General features: G+C 39.7%; 1 protein-coding gene across 3 annotated transcripts in view; it reads left to right on the top strand.

Moving 5' to 3' along the window:
* The window catches only part of NR6A1 (nuclear receptor subfamily 6 group A member 1), a 215270-nt gene that overhangs the window by 163816 nt on the left and 32079 nt on the right, over nt 1-19375 (top strand). For all 3 annotated transcript variants that reach the window (XM_043469528.1, XM_043469527.1, XM_043469529.1), the window contains one exon: nt 13307-13549. In XM_043469528.1, the coding sequence (XP_043325463.1) occupies nt 13307-13549 (243 nt within the window). The remainder of the gene's footprint in view (nt 1-13306; nt 13550-19375) is intronic.

The raw sequence follows: 19375 nt of genomic DNA, 5'->3' as shown, positions 1-19375 counted from the left end.
TTCATTTTACTGTAGTCTAACTTTATCAATGGTTTCCTTTATATTAGTGCTTTATTTTCTGAGTGGTGTATTTTTTTGCTTTTGATATTTGGGTTTGCTTTCTCCTTGGAATTCAGTATTTTACATGGTGTGAGGTAGGATCATGTCCCATTTTTCTTCCCCACATAGACATTTAATTGTTCCAGCATTGTTCATTGAAAACTGTATTTTCCTCACTGCTCTGCAGTGCCACTAATAGGTTAAATACCCATATGTGTATGATTATATTGTAGGATTCTCCATTCAGTTCGTTTGGTCTGTTTGTCTACTTGTGAGCCAGTAAAACGTATCTTAATTACTGCCGCTTTAAAATGAACATGGTCATCTTATTTTTTTATTTTAAGTCATCTTATTTTTCTTAAATATTTGCGCTGTTTTTGTTCTTTTGCGTTTCCATGCACATTTTAGAATTTGCTTGTCAGGTTAGACACACACAGGCACACACAGAGTTGGGATGTTGTTGTTGTTGTTCAGTCGCTCAGTCGTGTCCGACTCTTTGCGACCCCATGGACTGCAGCACACCAGGCTTCCTTGTCCTTCCCCGTCTCCTGGAGCTTGCTCAAACTCCTGTCCATTAAGTCGGTGATACCATCCAACCGTCTAGTCCTCTGTCATCCCCTTCCCGTCCAGCCTTTAATCTTTCCCAGCATCAGGGTCTTTTTCTGATGACTCCGTTCTTTGGCCAAAGTATTGAAGCTTCAACTTGGGATGTTGAATGGAATTTTACTAAATCTGTAGATCTTAATAAGAACTGTTCCAATCTACTAGCATAGTATACCTCTCCATTTACTGAAATCTTTTTCAATTTATCTTAGAAATAGTTTATTAAATAAGTAGTCGAGATCTTATGTCTTTATTAGATTTACATCCTAGGTATTTTATATTTTTTGATGCTATTATAAATGGCATCTTTTGATATTTCATTTCTGTTTGTGACTAGGATAGAAATATAGTTATTTTTTGGGTATTTCTTATTTTACTGTGCTGATTAGAACCTCCAGTACAGTGTTAAATGTAAGTATTGATAAAGGACCATCCTTGTCTTAAAATCTCAAAGAAAAGGTTTTTTGGTTTCTTTTTTTTTTTAAGATTTCCACCATTAAGTATGATATTTGGTATAGGTTTCTTTAGATAGGGGTTTCCCAGGTGGCCCAGAGGTAAAGAACCTGCTTGCCAGTGCAGGAGACACAAGACGTGGGTTCTATCCCTGGCCGGGGAAGATCCCCTGGAGGAGGAAATGGCAACCTACTCCAGTGTTCTTACCTGAAAAATTCCAGTGACAAAGGAGCCTATCTGGCTATAGTCCATAAGGTCACAAAAGAGTCAGACGTGACTTAGTGACTAAACAACAACAACAAAGATGGCTTTACTTTGTAGATCTCATTATGGATCTGGAACTTGACATTTCTACCTCTAAAGATTAATCTGTGTCCATAGAGACCCTAACTGAACTCTCCATCAGCCCTACTCTCTCTATGCCGGAGTATCAGTTAACATGTGAAGAAATGAGACATTTCTACCTCTAAAGATTAATCTCTGTCCATAGAGACCCTAACTGAACTCTCTCTCCATCAGCCCTTCTCTCTCTATGCCGGAGTATCAGTTAACTTGTGAAGAAATGAGATTTAATATGATAGTTCCTGTTTCCTGCTCTAGAATAATTATTCTAGATTTTCATTACTGATGAAAAATAAATTCTTAAAATTGTTTCTAAATTTTGGAAGACTATAGCAAAGATAAGCATGTTACCTTTCTTGGTAATAATGCCTATGTGTGGTTGCATTTCCCCTTCATTAGTCTTAGAGCCTTGTCACGGCAAAGGGTCTTGCATAACTCAGTGAAGCTACAAGCCATGCCATGCAGGGCCACGCAAGATGGATGGGTAGTAGTGAAGAGTTCTGACAAATCATGCTCCACTGGAAGAGGAAATGGCAACTGACTCCAGTGTTCTTGTATCAGGAACCCTATAAACAGTATGAAAAAGCAAAAAGAAATGACTACTGGAAGATGAACCCTCCCAGGTTAGAAGGTGTCCAGTATGCTACTGGGGAAGCGCAGAGGACAATTACTAATAGCTCCAAAAAGAGTGAAGTGGCTGGACCAAAGCAGAAATGATGCTCAGTTGTGAATGTGTCTGTTGGTGAAAGTGAACTCTGATGCTATAAAGAACAGTATTGCGTAGTAACTGGGAATGTTAGATCCATGGATCAAGGTAAATTGCATGTGGTCAAGCAGGAGATGGCAAGATTGAACATCAACATCTTGGGAATTAGTGAACTGGAATGGACAGGGCAAATATAACGGAGATGACCTTTATAGATATATAACGGTCATATATATATCTATATATATAGGTATATAGATATATAATAGATATATCTATTATATCTACTACTCTGGGCAAGAATCCCTTAGAAGAAATGGAATAGCCCCCCCAAAAGAGTCCAAAATGCAATATTTAGGTGCAGCCAAAGAACTTCCTGGTGCCTCAGATGGTAAAAGCGTCTGCTTGCAGTTTGGGAAACCTGGGTTCAATCCCTGGATGGGGAAGATCCCCTGGAGAAGGAAATGGCAACCCACTCCAGTACTCTTGCCTGGAAAATTCCATGGATGGAGGAGCCTCATAGGCTACAGTTCATGGGGTCGCAAAGAGTGGGACACAGCTGAGCGACTTCACTTTCACTTTTCAAAGCCAAAAAAACATTAACTCTGCTTCATTGCGCCAAAGCCTTTGACTGTGGATCACAACAAACTGGAAAATTCTTAAAGAGATGGGACTACCAGACCACCTGAGCTGCCTCCTGAGAAACCTTGTATGCAGGTCAATAAATAACAGTTAGAACTGGACATGAAACAACAAACTGGTTCCAAATTGGGATAGGAGTTCAATAAGGCAGGTATTGTCACTGCTTGTTTAAATTTATAGGCAGAGTACATTATGAGAAATGCCAGGCTGGATGAATCACAAACTGGAATCAAGATTGCCAGGAGAAATATCATTGCCAGGAGAAATATCAACAGCCTCAGATATGCAGATGATACCAGTCTAATGGCAGAAAGTGAAGAGGAACTAAAGGACCTCTTGATGAGGGTGAAAGGAGAGTGAAAAAGCTGGCTTGAAAGTCAGCATTAAAGAAATTAAGATTGAGGCATCTGTCCTTTCACTTCATGGCAAATGGAAGGGAAAAAAGTGGAAACAATGACATATTTTATTTTCTTGGGCTCTAAAATCACTGCAGATGCTGACTGCAGCCATTACAGTAAAAGACACATGCTCCTTGGAAGGAAAGCTATGACAAACCTAGACAGCTTATTAAAAAGCAGAGATGGCACTTTGCCAACAAAGTTCCCTACAGTCAACTAGTGGTAAAGAATACATACATACAGTATGCACACAGTACACACACACACACAGACAGACAGACAGACAGACACACACACACACACACACGGTTTTTCCAGCAGTCACATATGGATGTGAGAGTTGGACCATAAAGAAGGCTGAGCACCGAAGAATTGATGCTTTCAAATTGCGGTGCTGTAGAAGACTCTTTAAGAGTACCTTGGACAGCAAGGAGATCAAAGCAGTCAATTCTAAAGGAAATCAACCAAGGACTGTTTCTGAAACTGAAACTCCAATACTTTGGTAACCTGATAACAGCCAACTCACTGGAAAAGGCTCTGATGCTGGTAGAGATTGAAGGCAAAAGAAGAAGGGGGCAGCAGAGGATGAGATGGTTAGATAACATCACTGACTCAATGGACATGAATTTGAGCAAATTCTGGGAAATAGTAGAGTACAGAGGAGCCTGGTTTGCTGCAGAGTCCACGGGGTCGTTAAGAGTCAGGCAAAACTTAGTGACTGAAAGAGTGGTTGCATTTATTTCTCATGAGTAACCAGCAAGCCTCCTTGAGAACATTTTGCAGGAAAAGAATTGTGGGCAGATCGTCACTGTTTTACATATAGAAGGGTAGGACATAAACTGATTTATCTGCAGATATTTGTGGGTAACTCGATAGTCTTGCTGAAGCTTAGTGAACTATATTGGCTATTTTGAAAGCGAATGAGATTGTTTTGAGGAAAACCCAAGTTAGGGGTGTCTAGCACCAAAGTTAAGACATTATATACCAATTGTTTCTTCTGCTTATGCCCTCCTCTGCTTTCACTTGTCTAACCGATAGTCATACATTGGAACTTGCCTCCTCTATGAAGTCAGTTATTATCTTACTCTGCCACCAGACTGACTGGAATACTCCTCCTTTGTGCTAGTGGAATTTTTTAAGTTAGAAAAAAACAGTCAACAATATTGTCAGTTTGTCAAGCTATTTCATTCTAATACAGACCATGAGGAAGCTACAGCTCCATGTTATTTATAGGTAATCTGTTAATTCATTGATTCTCACAATTCCTTGAAGAAAGGAATCTGATCCGCATTTTATAAAAAAGAAACTGAGGCACCTCTGGCGAGGTTTAAGAAGCTTTCCAAAGTCACATATTTAGAAAGTCACAGAGCCTAGATTATTCAAGCCCAAGGATTCTGACTCTGCAGACCAAGTTCTTAATCTCTATGTTCTACTGCCTCTGCTCAGAAGATTTTGTAGAGCTGACAGTTGTCTCTTTTCTTTCCATCTTTGAGTTGAGACTTAACCTTGCTATGGGCCCTGAGCTCAACTCTACCTTCCCACCCAAAGCTTGATCCCTTGACACCAGGCAAATCTGTTTACCTAATTCAAGTCTTCTCAATTAGAGCTTAAAGTTTCTAAAAATTCAGTTTCCACCCTCCTCTTTTCTCTTGCTCTTGACAAAAGTAGCAAGAGAGGAAGATTCCAACAGTTTTTACTTCACTGTTTGATTTTTTCCCTTTATTCATCAATTTTCAGAATAATGAGTTGGTGTCAAAGCATCCTCCAGTGGTAACTATTGAGGTTTTCTGTTTTAATATTATTATAAATGAATTGATTTTGATGTTTTAAGTGTTTTAATCCATTGCCATCGTCATTATTTTTGATGATAGTCTTCCTTTTAGGCCAATGGGAGGCTTTTATATTGCTCCCTGTATCCTTTTGACATGACCCCATTGTTAGTCTTGGGTAATTCACGACTCACCTTGTGTATTGTTGTTCAGTCGCTAAGTCATGTCTGACTCTTTGCAACCCCAAGGTTGTACCACGCCAGACTTCCCTGTCCTTCACTATCTCCCAGAATTTGCTCAAACTTATGTCCATTGAATCAATGATGCCATCCAACCATCTCATCCTCTGTTGCCCAGTTCTCCACTTGCCTTCAATCTTTCCCAGCATCAGGTCTTTTCCAGTGAGTTGACCCTTGGTATCAGGTGGCCAGAGTATTGGAGTGTCAGCTTCAGCATCAGTCCTTCCAGTGAATATTCAGGGTTGATTTCCTTTACGTGTGATTTTTTTTGCTGTCCAAGGGACTCTTGAGAGTCTTCTCCATCACCATAATTCAAAAGCATCAGTTCTTTGACACTTAGCCTTCTTTATGGTCCAGCTCTCGCATCTGTACCTGACTACTGGAAAAACCATAGCTTTGACTGTACGGACCTTTGTTGGCAAAGTAATGTCTCTGCTTTTGAATATGCTGTCTAGGTTTGTCATAGCTTTTCCTCCAAGGAGCAAGTGTCTTTTAAATTCATGGCCACAGTCACTGTCTGCAATGATTTTAGAGCCCAAGAAAATGAACTCTGTCACTGTTTCCACATTTTCCCCATCTATTTGCCATGAATGATGGGACTGGATACCATGATCTTAGTTTTTTCACTCTCCTCTTTTACCTTCATCAAGAGGCTCTTTACTTCCTCTTCGCTTTCTGCCATAAGGGTGGTGTCATCTGCATATCTGAGGTTATTGATATTTCTCCCGGTAGTCTTGTTTCCAGCTTGTGCTTCATCCAGCCTGGCATTTCTCATGACATATTCTGCATTTAAGTTAAATAAGCAAGGTGACAATATACAGCCTTGATGTACTCCATTCCCAATTTTGAACCAGTCCATTGTTCCATGTCTGATTCTGTTGCTTCTTGACCTGCATACCGGTTTCTCGGGAGACAGGTAGGGTGGTCTGGTACTACCATCTCTTTAAGAATTTTCCACCATTTGTTGTGATCCACAGTCAAAGGCTTTAGCATAGTCATTAAAGCAGAAAGTAGATGTTTTTCTGGAATTCCCTTGCTTTTTCTGTGATCCAACAGATGTTGGCACTTTTGATCTCTGGTTCCTCTGCCTTTTCTAAATCCAGCTTGAACATCTGGAAGTTCTCAGTTCATGTACTGCTGAAGCCTAGCTTGAAGGATTCTAGGCATTACCAGGCTAGCATGTGAAATGAGCTCAATTGTATGGTAGTTTGAACATTCTTTGGCATTGCCCTTCTTTAGGATTGGAATAAGAACTGACTTTTTCCAGTCCTGTGGCCACTGCTGAGTTTTCCAAATTTGTTGGCATATTGAGTGCAACTCTTTAACAGCATCCTCTTAGAATTTGAAGTAACTCAGCTGAAATTCCATGACCTTCACTAACTTTGTGTAGTAGTGCTTCCTAAGGCCCACTTGACTTCACATTCCAAGATGTCTGGCTTTAGGTGAGTGACCTCACCGTCGTGGGGATCTGGGTCATGAGGATCTTTTTTGTATAGTTTTTCCGTGTATTCTTGCCACCTCTTCTTCTTCTTTTTTTTTTTATGGGCCACCTTTTTAAAATCTCTTCTGCTCCTGTTAGGTCCTTGCCATTTCTGTCCTTTATTGTGCCCATCTTTGCATGAAATGTTTCCTTGGTGTCTCTTAATTTTTTTTGAGATATCTAGTCTTTCCCTTTCTATTGTTTTCCTCTATTTCTTTGTGTTGTTCACTTAAGGCTTTCTTATCTCTCCTTGCTCTTATCTGGAACTCTAAATTCAATTGGGTGTATCTTTCCCTTTCTCCTTTTCCTTTCACTTCTCTTCTTTTGTCAGCTAATTGTAAGGTCTGCTCACGCCACTCCACTGTTTTTACCTTGAGAACCCCATGAACAATTTGAAAGGCATCTTTTATATTCTGCCTCAAACCTGAAATCAGCTGTTTTTCTTAGGAGTCCTGGCTCCTGTTCATATGAAGTGGTATTTTTAGAGTACACAATCTGAACCCTTCTACCTTCTAGTATTCCTGATCAAGGCAAACATTCCATTTCCCTGTAAGTTAGTAAGAGTCTTCTCTTTCCTACACTGTTATTTAACCCATTGCTATTTGTGTAGATAGCAAACTCCCTTGTCAGAGTTTCGAATACCTATCATATTTTAAACCCTCAGATTTTCATCAACAACTCTGTCTCTTATCTTACTGAGCGCTGTAGTTACCAAGCACCATACTCTCTTCTTTGGTGCTGTTGTTTTTGTTGCTTTTATTTATTTATGTATGTATTAATTGAAGTATAGTTGATTTCCAGTATTAGTTTCACGTATACAACATAGTGACTCAATATTTTTGTAGATTATATTCCATTTAAAATTACTGTAAAATACTGGTTATGTTCCCATAGTCTCCATTTTGAAGTGCTTATTTGGCTGATTTTCTTCCCATTGTATTTTCAGGTAGACTAACACAAGTTAAGAACATTGAATTAATAGGCTAAGAGTGCTAAATGTTTGTGAACCATCTGCTTTATGGTAGCCCTCTAATGAAAGAATACTGTAGATGTAATGAATCTGAAATTTCAGTGAGGCATCTAACAGTCATTCATGGTATCTTTATGTATAAGATAGAGAAATGCAGGCCAGACTGGGGTGTCTGGCTAATTAACAGACAAAACTAGTTAAACAACTGTTTCCAGTTGGTCAATTTGCTTAAGTCACGTTGAGAAGAGGCTCTAACAACTTGTCTGAGGCCACTTTCTGTTGAATATTGTTTTAAAGTTAGAAATGAATATTATCTAGTATTAACCATACAAGGTAAAAAGGAGGAGGGTAAAATAACTAATATACTGGGTGGCCAGATCCCCAGAGTTCCACAGACCAGAATGATATATGGAATTTCTTATGTAAAGATAAAATTGATCAAAGACAAATGTAAAGCCCAACTCTTGGGTTCAAGAAATCCTACTTTTCTCAGGAACGGACTATGAAAGACATATTAATGGTATACTTGATAAATACTTCAGGATTTAGATGTCTGTAAACCAGATGTGAATTAAGTATAGAGGGATTGGAAATACAGCAGTCTCAGAATCAGAAGTTTTTGAGTTCTGATTTCAGTTTCACTCCTGACTATATAACCAATTAAATTTCCTTACCTCTTTAAGCTGGGCTGCCCTTGTGGTTCAGCTGGTAAAGAATCTGCCTGCAATGAGGGAGACCTGTGTTCAGCCCTGGATTGGGAAGATTCCCTGGAGAAGAAAAAGGCTACCCACTCCTGTATTCTGGCCTGGAGAATGCCATGGACTGTATAGTCCATGGGGTCACAAAGAGTCGGACATGACTGAATGACTTTCATTCACTCACTCACTCACCTATTTAAGCTTCATTTTTCCCATTATAAAATGTATATCATTTTTGTAGCATTATATCATCAATAATTATAAAATACTATATGTTTACTGGTGTTTGTTGTTAGCTGCAGATACATAAGACTAATTGAGCCTTAAATTAAGAAAACAAACCGTTCAGTTCTGGTTACTTGGTTTTATGTGAAATTTTGATACTGTATGATTAAGAATAAATAGAATTCACAGGAACTCCATTTATCTTTAAATGAATGATTGGTATATGAACTAGACTTAGGTTATGCATATATTTTTTGCCCGCAAGCACATAACTCAAGGCAATGAGGAAGGCTTCAGGTTAACAGACTTTGGCTCAATGTAAAGTGAAACTTTTGAACCATTAAAACTATCTAAAATGGAATGAATGGAATGAAGTACCTTATTGAGTCACTGGAGATGTGACTCTACTTGAGTATGGGGTAACTAACCCCTTGTTTAGGAATATCATAGAGGGAATTCATGCCTCAGGTCAGCTTGATCAAGACAACTTGAAAGGCCCTTTCTAACTCCAAGATTACTGGTTCTGTTATATGAGGATAATGATACCTCTCACAGTCATTGTGATGAATAAATAGTACATGTAAATTCTTGAACGTTGCATGGTACATGACCGAATTTTTCTTTTTTTTTTTTTTTTTCTGTATCTATAAGATAAAAATAATCCTTGCCCTGGTCTTGGTACAGGTGAGATAAGGAATGTAAACATGCTTTAAATACCCTTCAAGTCCTTTATAAGAATAGGAGTTGCAAAAACCTTTCTGACATCTGGCCAAGAACCATTTAGGGACATTTTGCTTATGTTTGTTCATTTACAAAGTAAGACATTGGCTTTTTAGCTTTTGTGTGTTTGTTTTTCAAGAGGAGAAGGGCCTGACTTACTTGCATAGACAGAATAAATTTGACTTAACTTTGGCCATAGAGTATGTTAGTTAGGTGCATAGACTTTGGGGATCCCAGCCCTAGCTCCCTTTCTTACTGGCTGGGTGACTGTTGAAAAGTGATATCACCTGATGAGCTTCATGAGTTTCTTCACCTATAAAGTAGGGTACCTCATTTAGGTTTGTGGTGGTGATTCAGCACAACAACATGTGTTACGTGCTTGGCTGAGAGCCTACACCAAAGTGCTCAGTTAACAATAGCTTCTTCTGTTATTGCCCGCTTCCCTGGTGACTCAGACCGTAAAGAATCTGCCCGCAATGCTGGAGACCCAGGTTCAGTCCCTTTGTTGGGAAGATCCCCTAGAGAAGGAAATGGCTATCCACTCCGGTATTCTTGCCTGGAGAATTCCATGGACAGAGGGGCCTGGTGAGCTATAGTCTATGGGCTTGCAAAGAGTCACACAGGACTGAGCAAGTAACACTCACTCTTCCCTACATGCTATGAGAGAAGTTTGCCAATTGCTTCTTTGAAGGGCTATGAGTTTGATTGGAAGAGGGCCTTTCTCTTTTTTGTTAGAGAAGCTTCCGTCTGAGTTGGTATCCTAGTCTGTGGCATAGACAAGGGTTTATAGAAACAGAATATGGCAATAAGAATAGCTATGGCCAGAGAAAGCAGTCAGAGGACCCCAAGAGAATCTAGTCTCTTTGCACCCATCAGTAGAAAAGTATCTCCCTCTAGTCTTTGATGTCAGTGTGGCCTTTTTAACGCTTATGAAAAGAACAAGTGTGTTACAAGACATGAGCAGATTCTTAAAATGTCTGTATTTGATTGTTCTGGGGGGGCCTTTGCTCCTGGATCCATTCAGATGCTACACAGAATGCCTACAAGTGCTCTGTGAAGACGTTATTGATCTCCAGTCCTGATACCGGCAGATGAAGCTCACTGCTACTGCTGCTAAGTCACTTCAGTTGTGTCCTACCCCATCCCTAGGATTCTCCAGGCAAGAACACTGGAGTGGGTTGCCATTTCCTTCTCCAGTGCACAAAAGTGAAAGGTGAAAGTGAAGTCAGTCGTTCAGTCATGTCTGACTGTTCGCGACCCCATGGACTACAGCCTACCAGGCTCCTCCGTCCATGGGATTTTCCAGGCAAGAGTACTGGAGTGGGGTGCCATTGATTAAGCTCAGCCACTTCCTAAAATGGACTAGTCACTTAACTTTTTTTGAGACCTCCAAATGTATTCATTTACAAAATAGTGATAACAATTGTACTCATCTTTGGGATTATGAGAATTACATGACGCGACACAAAGAAAGCACGCTGCCTAGTTGTAGGTGTTCAGTGACGTCACATCCATGAGGTGTAGTTCTTGCAGATATTGATTAGTCATAACCATTTTAAAGTCTACTCTTGCAGAGTTCTTGTATATATCTTAATGTATGCATATAATAGAATATTGACAACTTTAAAATTAGAAAATTTAGATTCTCTGTAGCCAGTCATGATTTCCTGACAGTATTCCATGGTCTATTTCTAAGCCTCTTCAGCAGCTCAAGCCCAGCACTCTTAAGAGGTTTCATCTCACACATAGTGCTGTTGTCACGCCATTCGTTGGCCTGTTTGGCCTTGCCTGGTTTAGTTTTTTAATTTGCTATTGTAACTTTGCTCTAATGTTTTCCTTGAGCTTCCTTTGCATTTTTAAAAGGAAAAGAAAAGGAATGCTTATTATACCAGGGCCACTTGATAGGATATCTTAGCCAAGTTTCTTTAGCTGCAGATAACATAAACACATTTAAGTTAGCTTAACAAAGGATTGTGTTATAGGAACATGGGAATATCAGTTTGTCACAGTTTATCAATTTGACCAAAGTTAGGAAGTGAATACAGGCCTCAGAAAGACTTAGAAAGATCTATAACTAGGAACTGTTCAAAACACCTAGGCATTTCCCTTTTTGTATGTCCTTCCCTATTTCCCTAGCTGTGTGGTCTCATGTGTCTGCTGCTCTCTGCATACCTGCTGTTTGCTGTGTGACTCTGAGCAAGAACCTTAATAGGTCTGTGTCCTTGTATGAAAAAAAAAGGTATTAGTTTCCTATGTTGCTGTTAAAAATTACCAGAAACTGGGTAGCTTAAAATGACAAAAATTTATTCTTTCACAATTCTAGAAGCCAGAAATCCGGAGTCAGCTGAAATGAAGGTGTGGGCAGAGCCACATTTTCTTTAGAGGCTCTGAAGGAAAATCCAGAACCTCTTCTTTGCCTCTTTGAGCTTGTAGTGGCTGCTGGTTGGTCCTTGGCTTGTGGCCAGCGTTTCCCTCTGTCTTCACATCCCTTCCCCTGTACACATGTATGTGCGCTGCTGCGTGTCCACGTCCTCTGCTATCTACATCAAGTCTCTCTCATAAAAACAATGTGATTAGGCATAGAGAACAGACATGTGGCTGGAGGGTAGGGGAAGAATGGATTGGGTATTTGAGATTAGCAGATGCAAACTATTACATATAGAATGGGTAAACAAGTCCTACTGTATAACACGAGGAACTGTATTCAATATCCTGTGATAAATCACAATAGAAAAGAATGTGAAAAAGAATGTATAGCTGTATAACTGAATTACTTTGCTGTACAGCAGAAATTAACACAAAATTAATCACCTATACTTCAATAAAATAAATTTTAAAAAACCATGTGGGGACTTCCTGGTGGTGCAGTGATTAAGACTCTGTCTGCACTTCCAGTGCAAGGGATGCGGGTTTGATCCCTGTTTGGGGAATGAAGATTCCATATGCCTTGTTGTGCGGGAAAAAACAAAAAAAGTAATTGCAAGTAGGGCCCATTTTTATAATCTGCCCTTAATGTGATCATATCTGCAAAGACTTTTTTTTCTTGTAACATTTATGGGTTCCAGGTATTAGGACCTGATACCATTGAATGGCCTTTATCTAGCCTACTACAAATGGGGATCATAAAGAAATATCTCAAATTTGGCAAATAATAAAGGCTGTATAAATGCTAGCCTCTTTCCTTCTCTATATCCTTTCTGTATATACCATTATGCCCTTTAACATTGCCTTCACATACTTTTCTCGACTGTTACTACCACTTTAAGTGTGAACCTGTTTGGATGATAATGATAATTAAAATAATAGCAAATACTGTGCTTGAGTATTTTATCTATGTTATATATATGACAATAAAATCCTCATTTTACAGATGAGAGAAACTCAGCTCAGAGAGGTGAAGTAACTTAATTTGCCCAAGTTCACCCACCTGCTAAGTGCTAGAACTAGAGTACAATTAAGGATCTTTAATTTTGAGGGCTATGTCCTTATACCTTGCTTGTTACTGAGTGTGGTTCAAATCTCTGGTCTTCTGCCTTGGCCTCTAATCAGAATCTTTCCAGGAGGTTTATTTTTTTCTGATTTTGTTGTAATTGAGGTATAGTTGAGCATGGAAGCTTCTCCACTGGTTAATAATTATAACTATCATTTATTGGGTGTATACCATATGCTGGACACTTACATATATGATAAGTAATCCTTATCACCTTCCTACAGGGTAGAAGTGGTAGGCTATTGCTAAAGAAAGTAAGGGAGAGGGAGAAGCCGTCCACATTTCTGATTTGGGTACTCCAAGTGATGATAAAACTCAGAGAACATGAGTTCTTTTTTTAGTTAGGCTTTGTTTGTGGAATCTACAGGTAGATGAAGGAGTTTGTTCCTACAGCAAGATGCCACCTCTGCCAATTAGCAGAGAAAGTTATGTTCAGGTAAGGTTATGTTCAGAATCTATCCAGAGTTACTTCTTTTAGAACTGCAGGCTTAAAGCCATCATTTCCACTATGTTCTAACTTTCATGTGTTCAGTTTCTGTTCCAGATGATCGTGCTGAACAACGAACCTGTCTCATTTGTGGGGACCGCGCCACAGGCTTACACTATGGAATCATCTCCTGTGAGGGCTGCAAAGGGTTTTTCAAGCGGAGCATTTGCAACAAGCGGGTATATCGGTGCAGTCGTGACAAGAACTGTGTCATGTCTCGGAAGCAGAGGAACAGGTGCCAGTACTGCCGCCTGCTCAAATGCCTCCAGATGGGGATGAACCGGAAGGGTGAGTGGTGCTTGCGGCTCTACACCCACCCTTCACCCATCACTTTGTCTCCAGTGTCAGCTATTAAGCCTTGGAGTTAGATATTTCCTATGCCTATACTATATACCAGGCCTTGTACTGTGTGTGTACTCATAATCCAAAAATGAATCTGCCTACAGGGATCTCCCAGATTAGGTGGGTAAAAGACTGATGAGACATTGAGGATCATGTGAGAAGGAATGCACAGGCTCCATGTGGCAAGACCCCAATCAACAATCAGATGCTAATAACTAGGATGAATATACTCCAATAGTTTTTTCAGGGCATAATGAAAAGAAGTAGGAATTTTATATGAAAAGACAAGAAGGCTGTAGGTCCCCTGAATGTGTTATCATTCTGTTTGGTAGAATCATGGCATACTCAGGTTGGACATGCCAGAAATCTGCATCCAAGTTGGTGAAGAATTAGGGATTTATTGACAAATTTTCCAAGAGCCATTAGTCTAAAATGACACAAATACACCAATATTCGAAGGGATTTAGCCCAGAGGGCAGCTTTAAAGAATGAATTGGGCTGATGGAAGCGGAAAAACCACCTAGAGAGTTTTTAGAAGGGTCCAGAAGAAAGGGAAGGGGAAAGTGATGGCACAGATGGGGAGATGTGGGAGAAGCTCACCTCATAGGAGTTGGTGACATACTGAGTATTGGTCCTTACTAGAAGTTGAAGTTGAAGATTCAAATTAATAGTAAATTAATTAATAAAGAGTGGGGCAAAATGTTGACCTTCATAGGTGCTGAATTTGAGGTACCTGAGAAGGATACCCATAGACATCCACTAAGGAAGTTGGATATATAAATTGGATTGGAGCTGAGGTGACAAGCCCTGCCTACAAGTAGAAGTTAGTGGAGCTGTTGGCATAGAGGTAGTAAGTTTTGTTAGTGGGTAGAAATCACCCAGAGAGAGAACTTGGATACAGAAGAGAGAACCAGTGTCAGAACTCTAGGAGTACTCTCAGAGGGTGGAGAGTGGTGCAATGTAGTTCAGTAAAAGAGCCCAGACTCAGGAGGCAGAGTTTGGTGACAGACTAGGTCTGTGACCTTGGACGGTTTGCTTTATGTCTCTGATGCTCAATATCTGTACCTTTATAATGATATGATAATACTTTCAGAGCTCTCTAGAGGGTTAAATATGACAGTGTATATAAAATACTCAGCAAGGTATTAGGAGCTCATAGTAGTAGTATGGGCTGGGGATTAGTCAGATTTAATGAATTGTTCAATTTCTGGTTTTGTAGATACACTCAGTTATCCTACAGACTGGTTTTTTAAATTGTATGTGTTTTTAAAATTGTAAACTTGCCTATTACAAAGAAAGGTGAGAGATACAGACTTCCCAGGTGGCTCAGTGGTGAAGAATTCACTGGCTAATGCAGGAAATGCTGGTCCATGGGGTCTTTCTTCTACCTGAAAATCCTCTCCCTTCCCCACTGTCAGCTTACTCCTATAGAAATCCCCCAATACCAAACAAGTAATGTCTTGAAGAGAGAGTCTGGTCATTCATCCGTCTCATATTTATCTAATTTGGTTTTGGTCTCCAGTTTTCTCATCTTCCTTTGTTGCCCTCTTTGAGAGAGGGAGAGGAACTGTTAGTCGCTCAGTCATGTCCAACTGCAACCCCGTGCACTGTAGCCCACCAGGCTCCTCTGTTGGATTTCCCAGGCAAGAATACTGGAGTGGGTTGCCATACCCTTCTCCAGGGGATCTTCCTGACCTAGGGATTGAACCTGAGTCTCCTGCATTGTAGGCAGATAGATTCTTTATCATCTGAGCCACCAGGGAAACCACACTTTCATTGAGTTTTATCAAAGCATGTTTATGGGTTGCCTTCTTGACTGTTCTCTGATGAACCATGCTGCTTATTCAGTGTTAAGATTCTGAGGCTTCCAGGCAAATTTGCCTGTTTCAGAGAAGCAGCAGCTTTCCCACAGAAACTGTCTAACAATGTTTTGGAGAAAATGACACAGGAGGTGTGAGGGATGTAAAGTTGCCTTCCTAGGCTCATTTGCATGCCAAGCAGGCAGGCTCAGTTGCACAGTGACGGCTTTGTCTCAGAGAGAAACCCTGCCACCTACTGGTTGGTGCTGAGAAAGCAGAATTAAAATCGCAGTTGCCATTGGAGTATTTTGGGGGCAATAGAACTATGGTGTTTGACACAATTTTATGTATCCTGTCAAAACCTATAGAACTGAACACCACAAAAGAAGTGAATTTTATTGTATATAATTTTTTTGAGCAACCATTATTTGGGGGGGGGGTGATAAACTGTAGCCAATGGCAAATGAATCTAACTAATAATAAAAATAAATCACAGACTCATTGAAGAGAATGAAGAAGAAAAGAGCTGGCCTTGAAAAATAGAATTTTGACTGTATACTATTAAAACTAAAGACAAAAAGAACTGTATATAAACAAAGCACTCTGATTTATAAATTTGATTCTCTCAAGGTTATGGTTTAGGAATTCTTTCACTACTTTGTTTGTATACTAGGGTTGAACACATAAGTAAATATATTGTTGATAATGAGAGTTGAGTTTCTCACAACAGGGAAATAAGTTATAAGTCAGGAAAGAGGAAGGCTAGAATGAAACCTCTGAGCTAGATTAGACTCAGAGGTTGTTGTAACATGGATTCATGTTTAGATAGATTAAAAAAATAGTTGTGTATGTAGATCCATGAATTTGGTATATATACATAGATTGCCTGACTCTAGGCATTGTGAGGGGCTAGAAGCAGTTACACCCCCAAGAGTAATGAGCACACCTATTATCCATACCTTGGTTTCTTAATATCAGTAAAAGGACTCAGGACTCTCTGGAGAACTGGTTGACTTTAGGACTGAGGCAGGGAATATATAAAATGAGTCTGGAGCATCTTGTGGGGCCAAAATGTTAGAATGTGCTATAGATATAGATATATGTTAGTTTATATTAGTTTATAACCCAAAGAATAAAATATCCATGAGTTCATACTGAAAAAACAAACTGAATAAGTAGAGGGATGATGGTTCTTCCTTATTGAAGAATTCTAAGTGTAGAGAAAATAGGAGAAATGGAAAGTCACCCTAGAGCACCATAGTAGTTGCTATAGGCAAGATCTACTGATGGATGCTAAAATAAAAGGCCATAGATTTAAACAGAATCAGAATATTTTGTAATTACAAAGAGAAAAATAGTACATTTCAGTAGAGAATTCTGACAGATATCCTTTAGCTGAGAGATCAAGAGTAACATGAATGTGTTTACATGGATATCTTGTATCCCCAATATGATCACTAAGAAGGGCACATAGGCACATGTACACACAGAGGGGTGGAAAGATTCATTCCCCAGTCAAATCATGAGAAAACATACAAGCCCAGATCGAGCAATATTCAAAATAACTGGCATTCTACAAAAGTCTCCAAAACTGTCAAGGTCATAAAGACTAAGAAGCTGTCACAGACTGGAGGAGACTATGGAAACATGACAACTACATGCATTGTGAGATCCTGGGTTGGATTCTGGAACAGGAAAAGGATGTTAGTAGAACTAGGAAAATCTGAATAAAGCCTTTGGTGAATAGCGTTGTGCCAAAGTTAATTTTCTAGTTCTGATGAATGGTCTGTGGCTATGTAAGCTTAGTGTATAGAAGGGAAAGCTGGGTGAGGAGTATATGGAAATTCTCTTTATTATTTTTACCATAGTTCTATAAATCTAAACTTGGCCTCAAATTTTAAAAATTAACTATTAGAAAATACAGCTGTCATGTGTACCCTCAGTCTGTGTCCCCTGTCTTTGACACAGATATCTTTTCAGAACTCACTGGTCAGGAAGTTAATTAACAAGTCAATGAGGGAGATTTAAATAATGGTGGGAAGTAGAGGCTGGACCCTTTCTTTTCATCCCCACAACTACCTGAATGCCCCCAATACACATTCTCCTCACACATCTTGCAGTCTTTAGGTAAAGTCAGGAGTCCTCAGAATAATTTTCAAGACCCCTCTGGCATCCCTTTCCTCCCCTCCACATAGGGGGAAGAATTATGTGCTCTTCCCACATAATCCAGTTCTCTTAAGAACTCAGGATGTTTCATGTTTTGGTGGCTTTGCACACTTGGTTTCATCTTCCTGGAATATTCTACCCCCTTTTTCTTCACCTGACTTCTTCACTCAGTTTTTATTTGTAACATCTTCTGAGAAACCTTCTCTGACACCACCCTCCACTCACCCGATGACCTTCTTGTACTTCCGTAACCCATTTTTGCCCTCTGCATAGTACTGATCACCTTGTGCTCTTTGTCTGTTCTCGCCATTATTGAGTGATCCTTTCAAGGGCTGTGACCAACTCTTACTTTTCTCTTATATCCCTTTTGGTGTAGAATGCTTCCTGGTTTGGTGAATTGACTGTGGTTGGTCAGGGATAGGGGAGACCAGATAGGAAGTTGGGTGAGGGAAATATTGTTAAAATCATTAGAGGCAAGAGGAAACTACACTGAGCCACGTGGGAAATTTCTATCAGTTAAGTAGTTATGTGGAAATATAAAGTTCCCTTAACTCTGTTGTCTCATAACTTGCTAGACAACTAGTTCAAAAGTCCTCTCAAGTCAGCCTTCTTGGAGGAGGTTGGTGTTTGTAGAACATTGTGAGATAGTGATGCTGTGGCATTGCCATGTCACTTGACCAGGATAAACACGGAGTACCAAGAAAGGAGAGAAAATATTTGAGCAGAAATCTTGAAGGAAAAGAAGATCAAGCTCCTTAGAAATTTCAAGAGCTTTGTAAAAATGACTCCCACTTCGGTCTCTCTTCCTTGATGTGTATTATTTACTATTTGAGAGTAAGTTGAAGATTCATTCCCCTTCGCTTCTCACATAATTACAGCACTGTTATCAAAATCAGGAAATTTAACATGACATAATACTATTAATATGAAATTAAAAGATGCCTGCTCCTTGGAAGAAAAGCTGTGACAAATCTGCACAGTGTGTTAAAAAGCAGAGACATCACTTGCTGACAAGTCGTCCGTGTAGTCAAAGCTATGGTTTTTCCAGTGGTCATGTATGGATGTGAGAGTTGGACCATAAAGAAGGCTGAGCGCTGAAGAATTGATGCCTTGGAACTGTGGTGCTGGAGAAGGCTCTTGAGAGTCCCTTGGACAGCAAGATAATCCAATCAGTCCTAAAGGAAATCAACCCTAAATTTTCATTGAAAGAACTGGTGCTAAAACTGAAGCTCCAATACTTTGGGCACCTGCTGTGAAGAGCTGACTCATTGAAAAAGACCCTGATGTTGGAAAAGACTGAGAGCAAGAGGAGAAGGGGGCGACAGATAGTTGGATGGTATCACTAACTCAATGGATGTAAGTTTGAGCAAACTCAGGAAGATAGTGAAGGACAGGGAAGCCTGGCATGCTGCAGTTCATGGGGTTGCAGAGAGTCGGGCACGACTTGGCAACTGAACAACAACAACAATACTATTAATTAATTGCCGGTCATATTTAAGTTTCACTAGTTATCCCAGTGTCCCTCGTAGCAATTTCTATTTTCTAATCCAGGAGCCAGTCCAAAATCACACATTGTATTTAGTTCTTAGGTCTCTTTAATCACCTTTGATCTGAAGTGGTTCCTCATTCTTTTCTTATTTTAAATCACTTATTCTCTAGACTGTCCCTTAATTTGGGTTTGTCAGTTTCCTCACAATTAGGTTGCTCTTGACGCAGTTTTGGTGAGAATGCCACAGATACAATGTTGTGTCTTTTAGTACATCCTATCAGGAGTGCATGGTGGGCTTCCCTGGTGGCTCATTGGTAA

The sequence above is a fragment of the Cervus canadensis genome, chromosome 5 (assembly GCF_019320065.1).
Source record: "Cervus canadensis isolate Bull #8, Minnesota chromosome 5, ASM1932006v1, whole genome shotgun sequence".
In the NCBI taxonomy this organism is placed as follows: Eukaryota; Metazoa; Chordata; class Mammalia; order Artiodactyla; family Cervidae; genus Cervus; species Cervus canadensis.
The sequence above is the reverse complement of the archived record's forward strand: the minus strand, read 5'-3'. Positions and strand labels throughout refer to the sequence as shown.